The sequence below is a fragment of the Eupeodes corollae genome, chromosome 1, assembly GCF_945859685.1.
Source record: "Eupeodes corollae chromosome 1, idEupCoro1.1, whole genome shotgun sequence".
NCBI classification, from domain to species: domain Eukaryota; kingdom Metazoa; phylum Arthropoda; class Insecta; order Diptera; family Syrphidae; genus Eupeodes; species Eupeodes corollae.
The window spans coordinates 248335708-248359363 of record NC_079147.1 but is presented as its reverse complement, the minus strand read 5'-3'; the positions used below and the strand labels follow the sequence as shown (position 1 = coordinate 248359363).

The following is a 23656-nucleotide window of genomic DNA, read 5'->3' as shown; positions in this document are numbered from 1 at the left end:
TATTAAAAATCAAAAAAATAAACAAAATGAGACAAGTTCAAAAAATTAGAAAAAAAAATAAAAGCATTAAAACTAAATTCGAAGAAGGAATTAGAACAACCTTATGAATAAAATGTTTCTTTTGTTATTAATCAAGAGAGATGGCCTTTCTTTTCCCATGTTGTTTTTTTTATAATAATTATTATTTTGTTGGTTTTAATTATTTTAACTTAAATTTAAAATAATTCTTGAAAAAAAAATTATAATAATATAAGAATAACGAAAATAAAAAGAAAACAATAATAATTATAGAATTTTAGATTTTAGTTTTTTGTTTTTTTTTTTTTTTGTTTAAATATAAATTCGTAAAAAAAGGAAATCAATGTGCAAAAAATTATTAAATTATAAAAATCAGTCGTTTTCTTCATATCGTTTAATTAATTATAAAAAATAATTATTTAATAATTAAAAAAAGAAAAAACTTAAATAAGAAAATCGAACAAAAAAATAAGAACTTAAATAATCACAACAAAAATTATTAATTGTAGGAAATGAGTAAGGAGATTGTGTGTGTGTGTGTTTTTTTTTTAAATTATATTTTTATAATATTAGAGAGAGGGTAAATAAAAGAAATAAATTAGAGAGAGAGAGTGGATTTTTTGTAATATAATTAACATTTAATTTCTGTTTTATTTTTTTATTTGAAAAACTAAGAAAAGCAATTCAACCGTTTACGATTATGATTGGGTGTGTTGCAAAAAGAATTAAGTACAAACGTTGGAGAAAGCTTTGAGGATTACATTTTGCATAAACATTGCCACTTCATGTGGGAGATCATTAGTATAAAAAACAATGTGAGCTATTGGGATATAAGTTAACCTCGTAATGAGACACAAGGTCTAAAAGATTAATTTCCGATTTAAGTGAATTCCAAAGGATTCTTTCGGAATGAGTTTCGATCCCAATTATGAAGAAAAGAAATATTTCGTGGGATATTTTATTCACGACAGCCCCTCAAAATAAGAACAAGAATGAATTGTTGTGATAATAGCTTGGATCGATAAGATTTGAAAGTACAATATAAATTTTGTAGTTCAATTGAGATTAGTAAACAGCCCACAAGTGATAAGAAATCCGTAATGAACTTGTGAATGGTTGTTGGAAGCGACCATTTTTCCAAAGTGATGAAAATATTGATGATGGGCTTTAGGTTAAAAATAATTTTTTTTTTCATTGACCTAAAGCCCATCATCAATATTCTCAGAACTTGTGAATGTGCAACCATAAATTCAGTTCCGTACTGCAGGGCCATTTAATATCTTTTATATTATATTTATTTATATATGCATTTAGGTTTCAATTTAAACAAGTAAGTCATAAAAAAGACATCTATTTTCAAGTAGTTAATCGTCACTGGAGATAAAAAGCCACATGCATTTAGTGACTCCAAGTTTTATGTTGACATTAAAATGCAAAACTTTACCAAAATAGATGTTGCTCTTTCTTAACTTTAAATTTAATCCTTCTTAATACTACGAACTCTTTGAATTTCTAAATGTCCGTTTTGATTGTAATGTTCGATTCGGTTTCAATATGCAGTTTGTCAATCGACGGATCTACTTTATGAACTTTAGCGGCAAATTTTGTCTACCACAGATCCTGTAGGAGAACATTCATACATACGACGAATGGTAAAACAAGTACATATCAAATCATTAGTTTTAGGTACAATATTGACACCGAATTCGGTAACAACAATTGTCTACAAACTCAAAACTTCATAAAAAAATGTTGTTTGTTAGGAAGAAAGATGTGATACTTTTTATTGACATTCGTGGTTTAAGTCTCCTCAGACGGATCCTATGATTATGTCGAATATACTTTAAAATATATATATTTTAATTTGATCTTTAAAATATTTTTTTCATTAGTGAAAAAATCTTAGTTTTAAATACAAATGTATGCTAAATGCGAATAAGTAATGGAGGCTATCAGGAATAAGAATTTCCCCTTAGAATTTTTCCCAACGACGAAATTTGGAAATGCCCATTATTTTCTACTTTTCTTTGTAAGCTCAAATCAAACAAATTCAAATAACAGCTCATGTCCCCCAGAATCTAAACTCTTGATATAAACAAATTCCAAGAGACAATTTTTTCATTTTGTCACGTTTTCAGTTTTTGAAGATGGAAAAAAAACCGTGGGAAATTTCATTCACGACAGCCCAAAAAAAAGTTTTTATTTATTATTACTATTTTATGAAGACAAACCTATTTCAAAAATGTTACTATTCTCTCAATTTTTGGATTGGGTAGTAATTTTTTTGAAAATTTCTCTCTTCGAATAGCCAAACAAATTAAGCGTATATGATTTTTGGTATTTTCGTTTTAGAAATAAAAATGTTCCAATAAGCTTTTAATTGATTTGTCTATAAATTAGAAAATTGTTGTTTATGATTTTCAATGTTTCAACATAAGTGACTTCCTAAAAGTTCGGCTTAAGTTAAAGGTTCTATCCGCTGGTCATATAAGGCTCTTATTTGGCCATATAAATTAAATCCAAGGGATATTTTCCACATTTCGAGGGAAATTTTATTTACAGTTGGCCATCTTTATGTCAGCGTTTTGTTTAATTCTTGTGCACTTTATTTAAGAATACATATTGAACTTTAAAAAATTTAATCAGTGTTTTAAGTAGTTTAAAAGTATTATTACTTAAAGTGGCAGCTTAAATATTAAAAAAAAAAAAAGTTATTGAGATTCGAAGTAAAGCTACACTTTTGTTGATTTAACAATTTTAAATTAAAATTACTCTTTAGAAATGATCACGATAATGTTTTAACAAAACAACTGAAAAGCGACAAGACGCGCGCCGCTTTCTGGTGGCGATAGTTGGTGGTTCAAATATAATAGAACATTCAGTGTACTCTTTGTTCTTCAGGCTTCTTTAAATAGTAGTGAAAATCGTTTAGCTAAAAAGTTAACTATCCTTTTTCAATTGTTTCGCTGAAAAAACTACAGTAATGGGGATCAATAGATGATTCGAGTTACGAATGACAAAAGGTAAAATACATAATCTGTTAAACATTTACATTAATCTGTTAAACATTCACTTGAAAATCGATATTCTGCTATGAACTAGAAATGGTTGATCCAAAATTCCTGAAATACTCGTATATAAACCAAATTTTTGAAATTCTAAAAGCAGGATATTGGAAATGCTTTTCATTCGAAAGATAGAAGATTTGCAGGAATAATATCTGAAAAATGGATTAATCATTCTTGTGAATTGAAAGATTTGAGCTGATGGACAGATAGCAGAATAGAGCTGTTAACTTTGGTTGGTTGCCAAGGAATTTGAAACTGTAGGTAACTAAATAGTTTCAACGAAATACAAATTTCATGACAAATTAAGGTTATTATGATTTTTCACTTTGCAATTCGTGGGAAGAATTTTCCGGGTTCTATGCAAAAATAACCGAATAACCAATTTTGTAGTGTTTCTTGTTTGCAGTTTTCATTTAAGGTAGTTCCTAAACGTTGTCATACAAAATTGATTTGGAATCAGAGAAAGAAACACTATTTTATGACAAGGCTATCTTGAAACCATTATTAACCTAGGTAATTGGTACTTATGAACAAATTGAATAATTTGCAGTGCAATTTTTTGTGGTTTTCATTATTTTAGAATAAACAAAAATTGTTAAATGATAAATTCACAAAAGGTCCGAGTTCACGATTTTAAATTAAACCCATGGTCGCATTTATATAAAATCTCAAATCCCCTTTAAAAAACAAAAACTTAAATAATGTTTTTTTGTTTAAAAAGTTAAGAACATAAAATCAAAAATTAAACGAATTAAAATTCTTTCATTTTTTTTCAAAAGTAAAATTAATTATTAATTTAATTTAAATATTAATTAAAAAAAACTCAAATAAATTCAAATATAATGTAATTATCATTGTTGCTGTTATAGCGGCTAAATTTAAGTTAATTTCTTCTTCTTTTTTTGGAAGTTGAAAATGGGCCATCATTAAAACCAATTTTTGTTTTTTGGAACTTCCTTTTTTTTGGAAGTGAAAATGAAAAAGGAGCGCGCTTCTACATGTAAGGATTGAGTAAATATTAATATTTCTACTAATTATTGATTAAATTATAAATACGAGTAAATTTAAAAAACTAAACAAATTAAAAAATGTTCGCTCACTTTCTCCAGTTGGTTATATTATTATTCTCCCCACTCTCTCTTTTTTTTCCTTTTCTCTTTTGCTTGCTTTAGCTTGTGTTCTTTTCTTTTCTTGTTTTAAAAAAATCCTTTATATTATATAATATTATATGCTCTGTCTCTGTGGCGCATTTAGTTTCTACGATGGAAATGATAGTCTCAAACTTGACGACGTTTATGTCAGGCATCAGAATTTTGATTGCCATTGCCACCGACCATGGAATTCGGATTTTTGGGTGTGTAGACGCTAGCGTTTGGGTCTAAGTTCGAGGTACCTGATTGTGAGACAGGCACACCGCCTACGCCAACAACTGATGATTGTGACACTACCACATTTTGTTGCTGTTGTTGTTGCTGCTGTTGTTGTTGTTGCTGCTGCTGTTGTTGTTGTTGTTGCTGCTGCTGCTGTTGTTGTTGCTGCTGCTGTTGTTGTTGCTGTTGCTGCTGCTGTTGTTGTTGTTGCTGTTGTTGTTGCTGCTGCTGCTGTTGCATCTGCTGTTGTTGTTGCTGCTGGAGTTGTTGCTGTTGTTGCATTTGCTGTTGCTGATTACTATTTACTCCTGAATTTGAGACCCTCTGGTTAAGTTGATGGCCACTTAAGATTTGCTGGTGTTGTGCCTGTGGTCCCAGTCCCATCATCGGACTGGATGGACCCTGTAGTGGGGGGGTATCATTCATGCGGAGCATTGAACTGCCTGTGTTACTGCATGTTGGCAAGCAAAGACTATCTGTGGGCATTACAGCAAGAAGTTGAGCAATTTTTGCTTTCAAATCATGTACTTCGTCCTTTTTGGAGCGGTATAGACCTTAAAAATACAAATAAATATTATTTTTTATAATAAAAAAAACGTTTTTTGAGAAACCTTGTTTGACTTTTTTTCATTAATTTAAAATTCATACTCACTCTCTTTTATTTCGAGCTGTCGCTTAGCCTCGCCTAGGGCCGAGAATAAGTCCAGCTTAACTCTCGTTTCGGCCGATAGATTCTTCTCAAGCGTACAATTCTTGTCTTGCATTGCTGCCAGTGCTGACATCAACATTTCAGTGCCCGGCTGAGAATCACGGCTTCGTATTTCAGCTTCAAACATTCGCAGCTTAAAAAACAAAAACAAATAAAAATAAAAATAATTCTTTAAAAAGAAGTTCTACTTTTAAAACAGGTCACTTTTTACCTCTTGTTCAAATTTTCTTCCCTGTTGTTGAGCCATCTCTTTCGATTCTTCGGCTGATTTCAAATCACGTCGCAACTGTTTCAATTCAACATCAATCTGCTGTTTCCGCTGCTTGCATGATTCACTGCATTCCGGTCGACTTGCTTTGTCCTCGGCAATTTTTCGGGCTTTCTTTTCATTATTTAGTTGTGCTTCAATTGATTGCTTCTGGCGTCTCTCCTCTGTTAGACGTCTTTCGGTATTTTGTAGTGTTATCATGTCGTGCTGGCGCAAACTAGTTAGCTCTTGAATTCTCTTCTCCAAATCATCACATTCCTTCTGTTTGGCCTGCAAACAGCTTTTTGTGGTTAGATTTGCTTCCAATTTTTGTCGCAATTCGTTTTCGATTTGTTTCATGTGGCTTATTTCGGTGCGATATTTTTTAACATCAGCCTCAAGCTTAAGGCAACTCTCGCATATTTTCGCAACAACTTGTGATGCCAAATTGGCAATTGTTGATGTTGATGATGCAACCGAAGCCGATGAGGATATACTCGAAGTATCAGAATTGGAGTCTTTAGCATTGTGGCTATGATTTGAGTTGTTATTGTTGTTGTTTGTATTATTATTACTGTTATGGTTATGATGATTATGATGATGATGATGGTTGCTATTGTGATGAGTATGATTTGAGTTGGAGTGACTTGATGATGAATTGCTGGTGTTGTTGTTATTTGAGCTGTTTGAGTGGTGGTTTTGATGATTGTCCTTGGAAGATGTGTCTTTTTTAGAGCGATTCCGACGTCCTGTAAAAAAACGAAATTAAATTGGTTAAAATATTAGCCTTGTATATTTAAAAATGGCGTGAATACAAAGTGAACTTCTACATGACGAAAACGAGAATGAACACAAAACTAAAGAATCCAATACTCTATTATTAGGCATCAGGAAATTTTACAAATTAAACATCCTCAGGTCATCTCGATAGAAGACATTTAAAACAAATCTAATATACAAACAATATGTTACTAAAAAAAATTAACGTTTCAAGCTTAAATCAGACCTTACAAGACAAATACAATCAATTTGGGTTATGTTGGCCAACTAAACCTCCTGTCTTAAACCCATTAAATAACATGAATTATGGTTGTAATTTGTTATATTGAAGATGTATCTGGCAAAGTTTTTGTATATAACATTAAGTTTTCGCCTTGTATTTGAGTCAACGCTACAGCACACTTCACATTCATACAGCAGGATAGGTAATAGAAGATACCTTACAAGCAACATCTTACTACTGACAGGAGTAAATCTTTGGTATGTCTACAGTAGACGCAAAGCACTATATACTCGTAACATGCCAATTGCATGGTGATTCCAAGTCTCTTTAAAAATAATACCTAGATTCCTAGCAGACGTTACAAATTCAATAACTCAGCCATCCAGCAGAACCGGTGGAAAACTTGACTTATGAAGGGCGCGTGAGTTAATTGACAAAGTTTTAGATTTCCTTGAATTGAGGATGAGGTTATGCTTGAGATCTCACTGGTTTAGAACTATTAGATCCTCATTAACATAGTTAATAGCATTTCTTATGCTATCTACAGGAGTGTCCAAATATAATTAGACGTCATCAGCAAACATATGAACTTTACAAGATTTAACCAGTAGAGGAAGCTCGTTAATGTAAAGTGAAAATAATAGTGTTCTAAGAATAGAACCCTGAGGAACCCCTGCTGGGACCGTCAGAACTGAAGATGTCTGATTTCCTACTGCAACGCATTGTTGTCGATTAGATAAATATGAGTGCAGAAGTTTTACCGCAAAACGACAGAATTTAAAATCATCAAGTTTTTATCACAGCACAAAGTGATCGACAGTCTCGAACGCTTTTGAAAAATCTAGCAACGTTAAGATTGTAGCACGATTCATGTCCATCGCTCTGCGTATATCATCAACAAGAAATAAAAGCGCCGTTCTACAGCTTCTTTTTGAACGAAACCTGGATTGGTTTGTATCTAGCATTCTATTGTATGTTGGGTGTCCTTCCATTTGTTTTGAAAGTAGTTTTTCGAAGACTTAAGATAGGAATGGCAAGATAGCAATAGACCTATAATCTGGGATAGGAAGTTAAGAACTGGTTAATATAGAATTAAATAAATGAGTTATGTATTTTAGAATAGTGGAAGTACACATTTTAAGAACTTCGGATTGATCCCATCTATGCCTACCGCACTTGATTAAAGGGACAGCATTGCCTCGACGATATCTTCATCTGTGAAACGTAAAGTTAAAACTTTGCTCAGGGTCGTCAATTTCATTGTCCATTGATTATTATAGGTTAAGCATATCATATCATGACATGAGAAACCCGGCCCATTTAGTTGATTATAGAAACGAGTTTTCTTGATATCAGCAACAAAGAATACGTCGAGGAGAGTAGGGGTACAATTTTAAGCGAAGTGAGGTGCCGACGTAACATTAACAGGTAGAAGATACAAACTTTTTAAATGACAAATAAAAAAGTGAAATAAAATAAGTTTAACCTTGCTTAAAGTTAATAAGACCAATTACTGAAAAGTGACCTTACCATAAGAACCAATACCATACAAATTTCTATTACAAAGAGATTCGGCCATAGTTTTTAGTGATAGTGATGGATAGTGACAAGGAGTATATCTCGGTTTAATGATACAAGACAGCATTGGGTTTGGAATTAAATTAACTTATCATACATTGCTGTTAAAAATTCAAAGCCGAAGAATTTGTTTGCGGGGAGTTTTAGAAAGGATATCATAAACGGAAAAACAATAAGTTCCTGAGGTAAAACAGAGCCAAGAGACACAACAGCATTTATTTTGTGGTTCCATCCAATACTACTTGTTTGAAAGGTACAAAAGGTTATTTCTAATCCAACGAGGGATTCACCTGAACCAAACGGACGCTTTTTCGATAAGAAAGTCTGATGCCAAAGAATATCAAATCCTTTTGAAATATGAAGGGCAATCATTTAATTTTCTCCAAAACGATTTAAAGATTTGTCCCATTAGGGAAAATCAACAATGAACCTATTGAATTGGCTTTGAATTGAGGGTTAACTGCTTAGCAAAGAGATTAGCTTGAATAATTACACAACCGTGGAGATGGAGTGCCGTAGGTAGTTATCTGAACGAGTTCAGAATAATGGAATGGTCAATTTAATTTTTGATCTACGATCAGGGAACCATGAAACCTCATATGACTGTTTTTTTCACCAACTTAATCAGTTTTAGTATCAATCTAAGTTTGTTAAGTCTTGAACGGAATATTTTACTTTCGGAATAAGATGAGAAGAAAGAAATATAACTGTGTCTTCCGCTATTCAAATCTAAGGTCTTTGAAAGGCATTTTAAAATGAAATCTAACACAATTGATAGTTTTGCTCCAAGATCTCCACGCCGTACCTTAATATGCACAAGATTTTCAAAAACTACCTCAACAGTCAGTTTATGAATTCTACAAATCAAATCAATTATTACTCACCTTTGACTTTCTCAACTATTTCAACCACTTCCTCCACTTCGTATTGTGTAATATTTCCATTACTATGATTGCCGCCACTGCCAACGCCACCTCCTCCTGAAGATGAAGATGCTGTGGACTTTTTCGCTGATCCAAAACCACCATAGCCAGAATCAGAAGCTGTGCTATGTTGATGTTGATGCTGTTGTTGCTGTTGACAATTATTTGCTGCATGTGAACTATCATAGTTATTGCTATTTTTTTCTTTTTGGGACGACGATGATGATGATGTAGCGGTTGTATAATTTCCAGTTCCACCAGCTCCACCTCCAGCTCCAGCACAATCCCATTCTTTGTTATTACAATTGAGCTCGCTTATGTGATAGCTATTATTGCTATTATTCATTTTACCTGATATAGTAAAATGATCTTTCTGATTGGCATTGCCAGATGAACTGGCATTGCTGCGACTGTTAGATGTCGCACTATTGTTTTCTTTATCCACACTTCTGCGGTTATTTTTGCCACTATTGCCACCACTGTTACCGCCACCTCCACCACTGCTTCCACTATTGCCGCCGCCGCCCACATGTCCATTTGATGTGGAAGACGCGGAATTGTTGGAGCTATTATTGGTTGTGTTGGTGTTGGTAGTGGACGTGGAAGTGGATCCGGACGCGGCATTGTTACCGCCGGAACTCCCACTATTTGTGGAGGATCCTATCAAACAAATTGAAGTTAGAAGTTTAAGGGGTCTCTTGAAAAATTCAGAGCGATTACTTGTTTGAGCGTTTTTATTTGAATTAGAACTAGAGTTACTGTTATTAAGATTATTATGTTGCTGATGATGAACACTACTGTTGTTGCTACTGCTGTTGATAGTGTTGCCACTTTGGGGTTGAAACTGGCCCGCTATTTGAACATAGCTCTTGTCATCATTGCTCGTCGCTGTCGCTGACGACGCTGATGATGATGAAGCGGACGAAGATGAGGTTGCTGTTGACGCCGTCAGATGAGACGCTGACGCCGCCAACTGATTGTTATGGTGACTGTGATTATGGTGCTGTGGGTCAGAGTTATTCTGCACTATTGACCCCACTGATCCATTGTGTGTGGAGGTGTTGTTATGGGCGTTTGTCAGAGCTGCCGTTGTCGATGAGGACATGGAGAGTGATGCCGTTGACGAGCCACCCGCAGTGGTTATTACAACTGTGTCATCTTGGTTTTCTTCTTGTGGAAGGGCTTGTTGCAGCAGCTGCATGTAAAATTCATTTTCTTTTGATACTTCACGTTGCTTGCGTTGGCGCATTCTATAGCCAACGTAGCTTTTGAAGCCAAAGCCCAGTGTTACAACCGGATAACCAATACTAAATATTAAGAGTTAAGATATTTTTGTTGAAAATCGTACAAAGATTAAAAAAAGACATACCAATGTGCAGCAAAAGGTCGACACAAATCTAAATGTGGCATATGTCTGCTGTCCTTCCATCGAATTCCTGCTTCCAGGTATACAAATAACATCCAAAGTATAATTGTCGGCAGACATATTCCTTTATCTTTTTTTTTGAATATAAGAAGAAAAAAAACTCAGTTTAATTAAAAGAATGTTTTTATTTTAGTGGAATAATTTTTTTTCGACAAAACTCACCCGTGTGCCACACATATTGAACCCAGACATATGTGCTTGCAGCAAATAGAAGCCAATGCACTGGGATGAAAAATAAACACACCAAATCGGATGTGATTGCTATGCATACAAACAACACTGAAAAAGCCTAAAAATTAATAATTAAATGAAATAAAAAATTAGTAAAACAAATGAAATAAATTTTATCCTGCTAATGATGCATTGACATACCAATCCTTTGTATTTAAAAGAGTCATGAACTGACCGCAGTAGTAGCCAAAAAGGCCATAAAAATTCAAATCGAAACATAAACATAAAGTCGGCTGTTATCACAATGGCCCAGAGTACGAGGAATTTCATGTACAGAACTGTAGTGCTGTAAAAGGAGAAAAGGAAATTAATAAATACAAAATTTATATAACATTATTGATTGAAGGATACAAAATAAAATGATGATTGGTAGAGAATTTATATCCCATGAGTAATTCATTAATTCTAAATTCGATTAGAAGAATTGTATTTCGGTTTGTTTTCTAGAAGAAGTATGAAGAGATTTTAAGTATACAACCAAGGATATTTCTTTTTAAATTTTTACTAGAAGTGCACACAAGCACTGTACCATGTCCCAGACAGAACTTTTGGCTACCAAAGAAGTTCCTTGTAAGCTTATGTAAAAACATGATATTGACAACCTTTATTCTCATCTACTTAAATAGCCAAACAGCGATAAAATAACTGGACTCTGTCGCTCCCAATTCACTTAAAGCCCTACATTTTCTAACATATCACAAAGAAGCAAGACTCCAATTGGTAGATTATAATATTACCTAAGCTATGTTCACATCGGGATTAAAATAATTATTGGTACAATGTATGATTGCGATTCTATTTCTTTACAGAGGTTTATTGTGATATTGCGTTTCTGGCCTAAATAGAGAGAGGGAACACCTTCCCAGAATAAAAATACTTGAAACATTGCAATAATTGTATAAGCAATAACTATAAGAGTAAGGGAAGATGTACAATACCTCGTGGGTTCCTGTCCCATACTTGGCCCAATAAGAAGAGCAATCTGGGACAAAAATACACTGTCGTTGGACGAAATCCTGCAAATGCTCAACGGAGAAAACTGGAGTCTTCTATATAACTTCGTAAAAACTGCACTAAAATACCGGCAACAAATTATGAATGAAGCAATCTAAATAAACACATCTATATATTTTCTTAATAGTAAAACTAGATGGCCAAAAACATTATTTAAACTTTACTTATGTACATATTTATTTAAAGAACACACTCATTTTCGGCTGACGGCAAAAGCCAATGCTCTATTGTGAATTTTGTACCAAACACTGAAATTATTAAACCAAATAAATCACTACTAATACTACTACTACTATAAGCAATATAAGTCTTTGACTGAAGAATTTTTTACAGAAAGCGGAATACCCCGTCTACTGCCATAAAGTTAAATAGGGGCTCGGACCTCTGGGATTGGGGTCGTGTGACGGCTTTTTAATGTAACACACGCACAGTCATTAACTGGTTTAAGAAGCTAACAACAACTTCTGGGGCTTGATTATGGGATTCGCGGCGAATCATTTTGCTACCGAGTTTGCCATTTTTCAATTATTGCTTTCGCTTTAGCCTTCTTCCTTTTGAATTTGACCAAATAACGAATTCGAAGGCGAATTTGAAATGTCATAATGTTTGTTGGCGGGTTGAAATCCTACAGTGGAAAGCTGTCAAATCACTGTAATACTTACTTACTTAAGGTGGCGCTACAGTCCTGTGTGAACTAGGGCCTCAAACAACAAACTTCTCCATCTAGCTCGGTCCCTAGCTAGATGTCTCCAGTTTCGCGCTCCAAGTTGGGTGAGGGCACCTTCCATTTGTTCGCGCCACCTGATCCGCGGTCTTCCTCTACTGCGCTGTCCTGTGGGTGTGGATTCGAAAACTTTCCGGGCCGGAGCATTGGTTTCCATGCGCTTTACGTGACCCAGCGATCTTAGTCGTTGGACTTTTACCCTTCTAAGTCTACATCGCTGTACAGCCCGTACAGCTCGTCATTCCATCTTCTCCTCCACTCCCCTTCAATGCATACAGGACCGTAGATCACACGAAGAACTTTTCTCTCCAAGCGACCCAAGGTGCTTTCATCCGCTTTTGTCAGACTCCATGCTTCTGCACCGTATAGCAGGTCGGGGATGATAAGGGTCTTATATAGCAACACTTTGGTCCCTCGAGAGAGGACTTTACCACTCAATTGCTTTCTCAGTCCAAAGAAACAGCGGTTAGCAAGAGTTATTCTGCGTTTGATCTCAGCGCTGGCGTTGTTTTCTGCGTTTACAGCGGAGCCTAGGTAGACGAAGTCCTTGACTACCTCAAAGTTACGTCTGTCGATGGTGACGTTTTGACCAAGACGTCGTTGTTGTATGTCCTTTTTTGACGACAGCATGTACTTCGTTTTGCCCTCATTAACCGTTAAACCCATTCTTGCCGCCTCTGCCTTAATACTCACAAAAGCCGTATTGACAACACGCTGATTTCTTCCGATTATGTCAATGTCATCAGCATATGCCAGTAATTGGACAGACTTTTGAAAGATAGTGCCTCTAGTATTGACGTGTGAGCTCTGCACTATTCTTTCAAGCACGATGTTAAAAAAATCACATGACAGTGCTAAAACGTAATATAGGAAGAAAAAGTCAAACCAAAAGTGTCAAATCGTTGGAATATAGGAAGAATTAATTCCGCTTCGCCGCGAATTCGTTAATAAGGAAATACGACGCGAATCGAATTTGAAAGTTTGAATTGAGAAAGATCCGCCCCGAACCTCATAATCAGGTCCTTCATTTAACGACTATAATTTTTGTTTTCGATCCAGGCCAAAAATTGAGTTCTGGATTGTTAAAACTTTTATCGGCAGCCAACAAGATTATTTTAACTTAAGAAAGAATTCCTTTAATACAACTTCGACATATTAGGAGTGTTCGAAGTAAGGCGGTTGGACGGATGGTTAATATTTGAAAAGGAAGGTCTTCATTAACATTGGAAAACCGACTGGAAGCACCAGTTACTTCAGAGTAGGACTGAGTATTACATTAAAGGCGCGTCAATCTTATAGAATCACTTCACTTAGAAGTGTTTTGCATATGTTGGTCATTTCCTGCTGTCTGAAGAAATAGATGAAGGAATACACATCAAAGGTCGTCAAGAGGTGAATAACAATGTTGGTCCTGAAGAACACAGCACGTCAACAACCAATCAACACTCTGAAGCAGTGAGGTAAATTGTCTAATCACAATTAGAGAAGTTTTTTAGAGGTTCAGGTGATCTTCGAAATATTAGAATAAACTTCTCTGAAAAAAATAGTTTTTATATGGAAAGATAACTTTGAAGAAATTGTGATTTATCTACCCGAAGAAGACATTGAGTCAAAAACTAAAGTCTCTGAAAAGAAGAGAAAGATCTCCTAATTTACATGAACAAAGAAGAAACGGCTTGAAATAAAACATACTCTAGAAGGATGGTGTAGATCATTTGACGTGATTACATGCCGTTTTGTATGTGAGGGAAATAACTACAAAGTTGAGAGATGTTTCAATTCAATCAGCGTAGAAAATTACACTTAACAACTTTTGTGTGTGTGAAATTTCCTTCACTCGGAGTTGAAATCAACTTATTGTTCTTAACTTTCGATTTTATTCTTTCTTACTTGAAGGTATTCTTTTGAACTCTAGAGTTTATTAACATTGGTTTTTCTCATATTCCAGAAATGATAAACTTAACTAATTGGCTCCAGATTTTCTACGAGGTATTTAATAAAATATTATTTGTACTTTGTCGTAAAGAAAAGTGAAGACGAAAATTCAATGAATAACATCATATTGTGCATTTTCATCTCGAAAGCTACGTATATAAATAAAAAAACTCAATCTGGTTCTCGGAAAACCCTCAGGTTAACTTCGTGAAGATAGAGAGTGATAGTTTGGAGGGTTAGGGATTGTTTGCATCATTGGATCATTTTCCTTTGAAAATAAGGCTGGGAACAACGTTTTGGTAAAAGGTAGGCGTTACGGTACTGAATTTGTCTACTTAAATTGAAAAGATATGCTTGGAGAACAATTTCCACAATCTTCTTTATTGCACCAAATTTTCATATCGTGTTATTTGAACCAAGGAAATATACACAATCGATCAACCCGTAAAATTTATTCAAGCTTATTATGAAAGTGGGCGGCGTTCAAATCAAGTAGTATATCGTGCACTTTGTGACTTTTTCGGTTCGTTCATCGTCCAAATGTTCGTACAATGGAAAAATCGTGCAAAAATTTGACCAAACCGGGTCAGTAGAAAATGTGAAAACACCAGTGCATGTTCGTATAGCTCATACAGCAAAAAAAATCGCTGCTATTCACGATAGTTTGGCTGAAGAACAGTCTACCTCAACTCGTTGATGAACACTTTGAATTAAGACTAGCATTCACAAGCTAACAGTGTGCAATTGACTTAAGAACTAAAGCCTCTTGACCATTTCAAGCTTCGTCAATGGTCAGAATGGTGGCAAGAAATGACGACAGTGAATGATTAATTTTCAAAGAAAATCATTTTCAGTGATGAGGAACATTTTCATCTCAGTGATGAGGAACATTTTCACCTCAGTGGATTCGTCCATATGCAGAATTTCCTCATTTGGGCCACTGATAATCCAAGAACGATTGCCGAAAAAGCAATGCACCCACAAAAAGAAAAGTGAATATTTGGTGAGATTTATGGGCTGGCTGCATCATCGAGCCGTACTTTTTCCAAAACGGCATCTCTGATGGCTGCAAGGCAATGTTGCCACTGGTTTTCAATGGTTAATGCAGCATAGTACTCCTTAAGTGGTTATTAGAGACTCGATCGGAAACGAACATGCGATTGCGATTGTAGCAGTCTAACGTCGAAACTTCTCACAGTACTTCCTTGTTTTGTCTTGGGCCGGGATATCCGTAGCCGTACCTTGGCTACAATGAAGTAGTGGTCCGAGTCAATGGTGGCCCCTCGGAAAGTTCGGATATCCTGTATACTGGAGAAGTGTCGTGCGTCGATCGCAATGGGGTCAATCTGGTTGACAGTTGATTTATCAGAAGATTTCCATGTCCCCTTGTGGATATTGAGATGTGTTAACTGCGTACTAGCTACCAGAACGTCTCATCGATTAGCGAAATCGATCAGCCTGAATCCGTTGTCGAAGGTCGTGTCGTGCGGGCTGTATCTCCCGACTGTGCCACCAAAGATGTCTTCTCTTCCTAGCTTGGCATTAAAATCTCCTAAGACAATTTTAATGTCATAGCCAGGGCACTGCTCATATGTCTTGTCCAAGAGCTAGAAGAATATGTCTTTGATGTCTTCATCTTTCTCCTCTGTTGGGGCATGTACGCATATTAGGCTTTTGTTGGCGAATTTAACCTGATTGCGGACTGTCGTGATGCGCTCGCATACACTGTTGAAACTCAACTTTTTGCCTGAGTCTGAGTCCAACAACAAATCCACACCCAAATACACGCTGTCTTTGTTCTTGGTATCAGTCGCCGTAGTATACATCGCAGTCTTTTAGTTTGCGTTTGCCCGGTCCATCCCATAGCACTTCTTGGATGACGGTAATATCTGCCTTGCAGGAGTTTAGGGCTTCTGCTAATTGTTCGGCTGCTAGTGGTTACGTACAGATCCGAAGTTCGTTTTCCTTATTTTGATTGCGTGGGTTATCAACAGCGCTACACAGGAGGACCAGAGCTGCTCGCGAGCTCTATGAGCAGGAGAGGAGAGAGGAACACCGGCTTCTTAGATAGAAAAAAAGAGAGCATGAGAAGCGCGATCGAGGAGTTATAGGGATGTCACAACAGGAATGAGGTTCGTAAATTTTACCAAAAGGTAAAAAAAAACTCCCAAGGGTACAAGCCACGAACCGAAGCATGCAAGGACGATCAGGGGAACATCGCTGTGGAACCGCAGTCTATGTTGAGAATATGAAAAGACCACTTCTCCAAATGACGAACCGAATTCCGCTGTAAGGGAGATAGAACAACTCAACCTAGGCGACGCAGATCAACAAATCCGCTTACCTCTTTACCGACCTCGATTAAGTGAAGATAGCTATATCTGAACTGAAGTTAAACAAAGCTTCTGGAGCTGGCGGCATCGCTGCCGAACTATTTAAAGCAGCTGGCGATGACTAGGTAGGGAGCATGCACCCACTACAGAGTCATCAGGCTCCTTAACATTGCATACAAGATCCTCTCTGCCGTATTATGTGAACGTCTGAAGCCGTTCGTCAACAACCTGATAGGTCCTTATCAGTGTGGCTTCAGACCAGGAAAGTCCACTATCGACCAAATTTTCACACTACGGCAGATATTGGAAAAATCCCAGGAGCTTCAAATCGATACCTACTCTTTATCGATTTTAAAGCCGCGTATGACAGCATTCATAGGGAAGAGCTCTACAGAGCAATGTCTAGTTTTGGCATCTCAGTTTGTGCAGAATTACGATGGCGAATGCACGCTGCTCTTTCAAGGTCGGAAAAGATCTCTCCGATGCATTTGATGTCAAAAAAGGTATTAGACAAAGCGATGCGACTTCTTCAACATCGTTCTGGGAAGAATTGTGCAAAACTCAACCGTCAACACTATAGGCACAATCTTCCAAGGTCCATCCAATTACTCAGATACGCAGATGATATTGACATAATTGGAAGATCAAAGCGTGATGTCAGTTGAGCGTTTTTGAGCATTGCGACGGAAGCGAAGAAGATGGGTTTAGTGGCCAATGAGGGCAATGTCATCAAAAAAGGACATTTAACAACGACGTTTTCGACAAAACGTCAGCTATAACTTTGAGTTAGTTAAGGACTTCGTTTACCTAGGCACCGCTATAAACACAGACAACAACACCAGCACTGAAATCAAACGAAGAATAACTCTTGCAAATCGCTGCTTCTTTGGACTTAGAAGGCAATTGAGAAGTAAAGTCCTCTCTCGAGCATGTAAAATCACCATCCATAAGCCACTCATCATCCCGGTTCTCATTTATGGCGCTGAGGCCTGGACCCTGTCAAAGAAAGATGAGAGCATCTTAGGATGCTTCGAGAGAAAAATTCTTCGGGTGATTTTTGGTCCCGTACGCATAGATCGAGAATGGAGGAGAAGATATAACGACAAACTGTACGGGCTGTACAGCGACACTGACCTACTTAGCAGAATTAAAGTCCAACGGCTTAGATGACTGGGTCATGTAAAGGGAATGGATATCAACGTTCCAGCCCGGAAGGTCTTCGTATCCAATCCCGAGGGACGGCGCAGTAGAGGAAGGCCGCAGCTCAGGTGGCATACTCAGGTAGGTGAAAACCTCAACCAACTTGGCGTGCGAAACTGGAGACAGCTAGCTAGGGACCGAGCTGGCTTTAGACACATGTTGGCTGAGGCCCAGGTCCGCCCGGACTGTAGCGTCACCTTAAGTAAGTAAGTAAGGGTTGTCAACAGTTAATCCGTCCCTATACGAGGCTTGTTGGTGGTTCGCAACTAAAGGTATTTTTTACGTTTTTAAATCTGTGTATCTATTTTAATGTTCACGAAATTTGTGTCCTTTTTTACATTTACATGTAGTACCCGCGGCATGATGGTTAGTGCGTTGGACTGCCTATGCCATCTAAAGTCTTTTTCAGGGGTACTGCCTTTTGCGAGGAATTGACAAATTCACCAAGAGTAATTCTTGTCATGAAAAGTGCTTTCTCAAATTTGCCGTTCGGATTCGGCTTAAAACTGTAGGAACCTTCCATCCCTGACAACAGTACTCGCACACAGGAACGGTTGAAAGTTGTCAGTCACTATGCCCTAGTTCTTAAACGGACTGTTGCGCCACCCAATTTATTTTTACATTTATAAATTTAAAATATTGTATGTTATAGTTTTACTGATAATGGGTAGTTTTAGTTCGAAATAAAAGGAAATGGTAATGAAAAAGGCCAAACTTGAAAAAAAAATCTTTTTAAGTCAATAAAAAATTGAAGTTTTAAAACTCTGTTTGGTGTTTCTATTTTAATGTCTATATCTGTATATTGTTAAAACAACGAAACCTGTGAAATATTGCTGCGGTATTCGAGTGATGTTAATGTTTCGGTTATACGACGGTCGTTTAAAAAGTCCGTGCAAAGTCAGACAGATGGCACTACTGGTGCATATCGATGTTATTTACAGTTAGTAGCATGTCTTGAAGGAATACACACCAAGTTTTAGCAATGTCGGTTTATTGGTTTGTGTTTGAGATTCGTTTGAACTGAGGAAGTTAAACAAATTTCGTGTGTTGTGTTGCAAGAATGGTTTGCAGCTGTTCCAGCAAAATCCGCAGGACTTTAAGCGTCGTTTTATCACTGTGGATGAAACATGGATAAATTACTACACTCCTGAGACCCAAGAGCAATCTAAACAATGGGTTGCTAAGGGGGGATCGGCACCAAAAAAGGCGAAGACTGTTCATTCGGCTGGAAGGTTATGGCGACTGTCTTTTGGGATTCGCAAGAAAAAATTTTCATTGACTATCTAGAAAAGGATAAAATTATTACATGTGAATATTATTCATTGCTTTTGGACCGTTTGAAAACCGAGCTGAAAGAGAAACGTCCACGACTGGCCAACAAAAAAGTTCTTTTCCATCACGGTAACGCACCAGCTCATACCTCAGCAGTTGCGACCTCAAAACTATTGGAATTAGGATTCCAAATCGTTCCACATCACCACGAGGTGGTGATTGCAAAAACCAATGGCTACTTTACAGACTTGGACAAATCCTATTATTCGGAAAGGATCAACAAACTAGAGCAGCGTTGGACTAAGTGTGTAAGCCTGAAATTAGACTACGTTGAAAAATAAAAAAAGTGTATCCAACAAAATTAAGCAGTTTTTATTTTCGCACGGACTTTTCAAACGACCCTCGTATTTTTATCGCCCATCATTTTTAAAGTTCTTTTTTGAATGAGTACTTGTTGGATCTTTCTTGGTTCGTGATAAGGTTGTTTTAGTTTCTTTTTAGCTTTTACTATTTTAAGGCCAACGACGGTAAGAATATGGGACTGTAATTATGTGTATGGCAACAGTCAGATTGATAAGCTAATTAATTTGTTTATACAAAAGTTCGGATGGTTTTATTTTTAACATCAACAATATTTTACCAATCATATGTCGAATATTTTCGTTATCAATAATTTTTGAATAGTCATACGTAGAAATATTGGTATGATAATAAGTAACGTTTTTTTTTATTTCAAATTAGATTTATTGGAAGAACAAACCTACGGAAATTAACATTTTGTTCCTTAAAACAATATTGTTTCCTTTTTCAGACAAAAATAAACATTTTTCATATTGATTTTTCTTGATTATTTACTTCCATGTTGCTGTTGTGTCTAAAAATAGACACAATTGTTAAGTAAATAATAAAATAAATGAAGAGAATCTAATTAAAGCCAGCACGTGCTTTATATTGTCCAACACGTTTCTAATTTAAATACCTACCTAATTTCCAAAAAAAATATAAATTAATACCTACCTACAGCAGAACAAGTTGAGACAAGATTCTTCAATTCGAAATATTTTATTGTATGATTGCCCTAGAGTGAAAATAGAGAGTGAACATCTTATTTTTTTTCAAGGTTTTATGTCAATCAAATAAGCCTGGAGCTTATATGACAACAATTTTCAATTCATTTAAAATTATTGCTTCAAGAAACACACAAAAAATAAATACCTTTTGTATTATTTATGAATTTATACCTATATGTATGTTTGTAGGTACAGTACATGCCTACCTACGCGCATTAAATGTAAAATTGTTGTTACAGTTATACAACATAACTAAATAATGTGCTTTTGTGTATAGAAAAGTGCTATGCTCCACAGGATACATTGTGCGAATACATTCCAGACAAAACCTCATCAATCCATTTACTACATCCCATTCCCCATCCCATCATCCTCCAGCAAAGCAAACTGAGTTTCAATTTCCTTCTTCAACTCCTCGTGCTTTCGTCCTCCTCCTCTTTCTACCTTTCATCATCCTGTTTTGTGTGGTGTTCATCATTTCCATCAGCTGCCGCCTTCGCCGCCACCGTCATTGCTCTCACTCAATGCTCAATATGATTTAATTTCATAGCAATGGCAACGTATCCCGGAAATTCAACAGTGGCCATTTCGGGAGAAGGAGGAGAAACAGGCAGAGGATTTGTGTGGGAGGTCAACATCAGTAATACCCAATGTGCGGTGTGGGGCAACCATGGACGACAACCTACAACCTACTCCATGTACATACACATAAAGTTGTAAAATATCCTAAAAACAGAACAACAAAACGTGACAAGGAAGAGCAAAAGTATGAGGATGACGAAGAGGACTCGAGCATACTGTCACACTTCTATCCTAGCAACAATCATACCACCGCCATAGTCCTGAGTTCACATGATACACGAGTTTAGTATGGCTACAATAAATGTTAGTTACCCTAACAGCAAAAAAAAAAACAACAATAACAAAACAAGGAAGGGAATAAGAATTCCAGAAGAGGAACCACAACCAGAATCAGACTGAGAATCAGAATGAAACCAGAACAAAACCCTGAGGAAATCAACAACTCAAAACTCACCTGCCGTACATTCCTTCCGTAATTTTATTGCGCTTTATCGGTCGCCGTATTTTGCCACAATCGGCATTTCGTCTCTTCATATTTTTGTGTATTTTGATGGATTTATATTTTTTACAATTTCACAATCGAACTTTTTTGTTTACTTCTTTTTTTTTTGTTGTTTTTGTTTTGTTTTTTAAGTTTTATTTAATTTCTTGAAAAAACACACACGGAACTTCGGAAGATTTTCCTAAAACGAGATCAAGAAATGGGAAGTTGGTTAATTCGGTTTATTCTTTTATTTGGTTTTTCTATTTTCTATTTTTTGTAACAATTACAACCGGTTGGATGAAAAGCTAGAGAGATTTAAGATGGGAAAAGGGAGAAGCAAAAAGCAGGAAGGGAAATGTGGAAAATAGAAAATCCTTTAAAAAGTGTCGTGTAGCGCTGTGGATGTAAAGAGAGGTGCCCCCCGCGCCGTGGTGATGTTTGCACCATCGTCACCAGTTTTTATATTTTTTTCTTTTTTTTTTAGATTTTATATCACAAATTGGAGAAGCACTTATTTTATATTTGTTTCATCAAAAACTTGGTAAAATTTCAAGCGTAGTTCCCGCTTGATTGATTCTTTTATTATTTAAATAAATGAATAGGAAAAAATGTTGCAGAAGAAAATAAAATAAAAAAGAAGAAAAGAAAAACCATCAGCATCACTTTCGTTGGTTGAAGTTGAATTTTGTTGGACGATGTCGGATGTCGTCGATGTTGAGACGTTTGTCTATTTTTGTTTTTTTGATTCGCACTCTAAATAGCGTTGTGGGGGATTGGGAAATAGTGAAATGTAGATTTGCGTATTTGGGGAAAGATTTGCAATAAGAAATTTCAATAGAATTACAATTTTTATGAAGGAAAATTGGAATTTTTTCACAGGATGAAAACACTTCGGATCCTTCTTCTAGCTAGCGCACAACTTCTTTTTTTATGTATATATAACATATTCGAATAAATAGGGATCAAATGGGAGAGACAGAGATGACTGGTTGTGATTTTTTAGACTTGTCTGGTTTTGTTTGGGTTTTAAGGTTGGTACAATTGATGTGTCAGTTCGTAGAAAGTGTTGCCATATTATTATGTCGAGGATGACTTCTATGCGGGGCCTACATTATTCTGCACTTTTGAAATCTGTAGAAAAAGAGGATGTAAATGTTTAGAATCTGAGCTGATCCAAAATTGACCGAGTGTGTTTAAACTGAAGTAGCTCGGTTTGGCTCTGTCTGTCCATTTGAATTTCTAAAATCAACGTGGGGAATCAACAAGCTAAGAAGTTAATATATAATAATTTAGAGAAGCTACTCCTTAATGTCTGTTTTATTTTTTTCTTGATCAGTTGCCAATTTGATTCTTTTGGTCCGCAAAATAGTTAGCAGAACAAAATTTAAATTTTTGTTGATGCAAATAATTTGGAGAAATTTGGAAAACTATTTTCAAAATTTGTAGAGTTCTACGTAGAAAGTTATTTACTATAAAAGGTTTGGCGTATTGTTAGCTGTACATAGTAACAAATGTAAGCGTTTTTGGTACTAACCGGTTGGGAATGTTTTTCTCAAGTGTGGATGACCATTTTTAGAATTTCGTTAAGCATAGTTTTGATAAATAATTAACAAAATGTAAAAAATTTGACATTTAAATAAACAATGAACAATTTACGCACATATATACGTTTCGTAGTCCCCGTGGCGTGATGGTTAGTATGTTGGATTGTCATGCCAGAGGTCTTGGATTCGATCCCTGCCTGTGCCACCAAAAGTTTTTTTCACCGGTACTTCAACAGTAATTCTTGTCATGAAAAGTGATTTCTTCAATAAGATATTTTGAATCGACTTAAAACTTTAGGAATTATTGAGAGTCTTAAGCCACTAGGACCGAGTTCTCAACCGACGGTTGAGCCACCTAACTTATTTTGTATAAACGTTTCGTAATTTGAAATTTTTAATAAGGTTACATTCCGTAACCTCTTGTAATTTTTTAATATGTCTAATTTAAAAATATTTAAAATCATTGTTCAAAAATTCTTAGTTGGCTTAAAAAAGTTAATACATATTTTCTTAACAAGTTTTTTGTTCCTAGAAATATTTTCCAAATGTGCAGAAGTCTAGACTTTGAGGTATCTACATTTCAAATAAAAACTATTAAAGTACGTGAATTAAACTGTAATTGTTTATAATTTTTATGAGTGCTTCTTAAAATTTAAAAACTTTATTATTTCTCTATTCCAAAAACTCGTTTTTTTTTTGTTGAGATATTCACATTTAAAGAAAGAAACTTTGTACTTGGGGAATGTGGTTATCTCAAAATATATCGTTCTCCAAATTCGAAAACGAGTTTTTATGTGTTGATTACTATCCAGATACGCATATATTTGTCTGTGCTTGAAATAACAAATATAAAAATACTCAAACTGTCAAAGTGGCTGCGTCTACATTGTGTATGGCGGGAAAATGTGAACCGTATCCTATTGGA

General features: G+C 35.8%; 1 protein-coding gene across 2 annotated transcripts; it reads right to left on the bottom strand.

Annotated features, from left to right (window-relative positions):
- Nucleotides 1-4022: 4022 nt before the first annotated feature.
- Nucleotides 4023-22168, bottom strand: LOC129940202 (macoilin-2). Of its 2 annotated transcripts, XM_056048465.1 has the most exons (10): nt 22032-22168; nt 21158-21386; nt 10715-10859; nt 10505-10631; nt 10286-10412; nt 9637-10223; nt 8878-9576; nt 5377-6161; nt 5109-5298; nt 4023-5010 (listed from the first exon to the last, which is right to left on the bottom strand). In XM_056048465.1, the coding sequence occupies exons 2-10, from the start codon at nt 21235-21237 to the stop codon at nt 4385-4387; spliced, it is 3366 nt and encodes a 1121-aa protein (XP_055904440.1). In that variant the 5' UTR covers nt 21238-21386; nt 22032-22168; the 3' UTR covers nt 4023-4384. The 2 variants fall into 2 exon arrangements, with proteins under 2 accessions (XP_055904440.1, XP_055904439.1); XM_056048464.1 differs by having other exon boundaries at nt 8878-10223.
- Between the last annotated feature and the right edge of the window lie 1488 nt (nt 22169-23656).